The 817-nt window shown below is 54.2% G+C and overlaps 1 protein-coding gene across 1 annotated transcript in view; it reads right to left on the minus strand.

Moving 5' to 3' along the window:
- Positions 1–243: 243 nt before the first annotated feature.
- The window catches only part of LOC123076305 (ethylene-responsive transcription factor 2-like), a 1,461-nt gene continuing 887 nt past the window's right edge, over positions 244–817 (minus strand). The window contains exon 2 of the mRNA XM_044498625.1: positions 244–813. Within this exon, the coding sequence (XP_044354560.1) occupies positions 244–813 (570 nt within the window). The remainder of the gene's footprint in view (positions 814–817) is intronic.

Below are 817 nucleotides of genomic sequence, written 5' to 3' on the forward strand. Positions count from 1 at the left end.
TTGGCGGTCCAAAATCGGAGATGTAAAATATGGACCGTCAAAAAGTGTGTTTTGAAGCTCCGAAAAAAGCTCAACTCCAACAGATGGTCCAAATTGATGGTCCAAAAGAGCAACTTCAATAGATGGTCCAAAATGAAGATGTAAAACGACATACTACTAGTCCATTCAACATAGTTCAAACATCAAATTCAACATAGTTTCATACATCACTTCAACTACTACTTATTCAAACTACTAGATAAACTACTCCTCATCGGAGCTACGGAACTGCTTCCAGAACTCCTCCTTCGTCGGGTCGTCGCACCCCTCCTCCTCCTCCTCCTCCGAGAAGTCTGCCCAGTCCTCCTCGGAAGAGGACTCGATGGGGATCACCGTCGAGGGACCGGTCTCATCCTCCTTCTTCGGCCCCTTCTTCTTCTGCTCCGCCTCACGCTTCCAGTAGTACTCCATCTCGGCCTGGACGTACTCCGGATGCTCCCGAGCAAACCTCGCCATCGCCTCCTCATCGGTCTCGCCAGCACTGACGACAACCGACGGCTTCTTCGTCTTCTTCTTCTTCGTCGTGATCTCCTTCATGTTGATGCCCTGCGGCACAAGCATCTCCGCTTCCGCCCGACTCTCGATCTTTGGAAAGTTGAGGTGCGACCGAGGCCTCTCGACACGCCACACCGCCACGTCGTAGGCACGCGCGGCCTCGTGGGCGGAGGGGTACGTGCCGATCCACCAACACCTTCCGGCGTCGGAGAACTCCACACCCCAGTTGCCGGAGGGCTTCTGCCTCACGCCGAAGAAGCCCGACTTGCCCTTCGGCGTCTTC

This window comes from Triticum aestivum, chromosome 3D, assembly GCF_018294505.1.
Source record: "Triticum aestivum cultivar Chinese Spring chromosome 3D, IWGSC CS RefSeq v2.1, whole genome shotgun sequence".
NCBI classification, from domain to species: Eukaryota; Viridiplantae; Streptophyta; class Magnoliopsida; order Poales; family Poaceae; genus Triticum; species Triticum aestivum.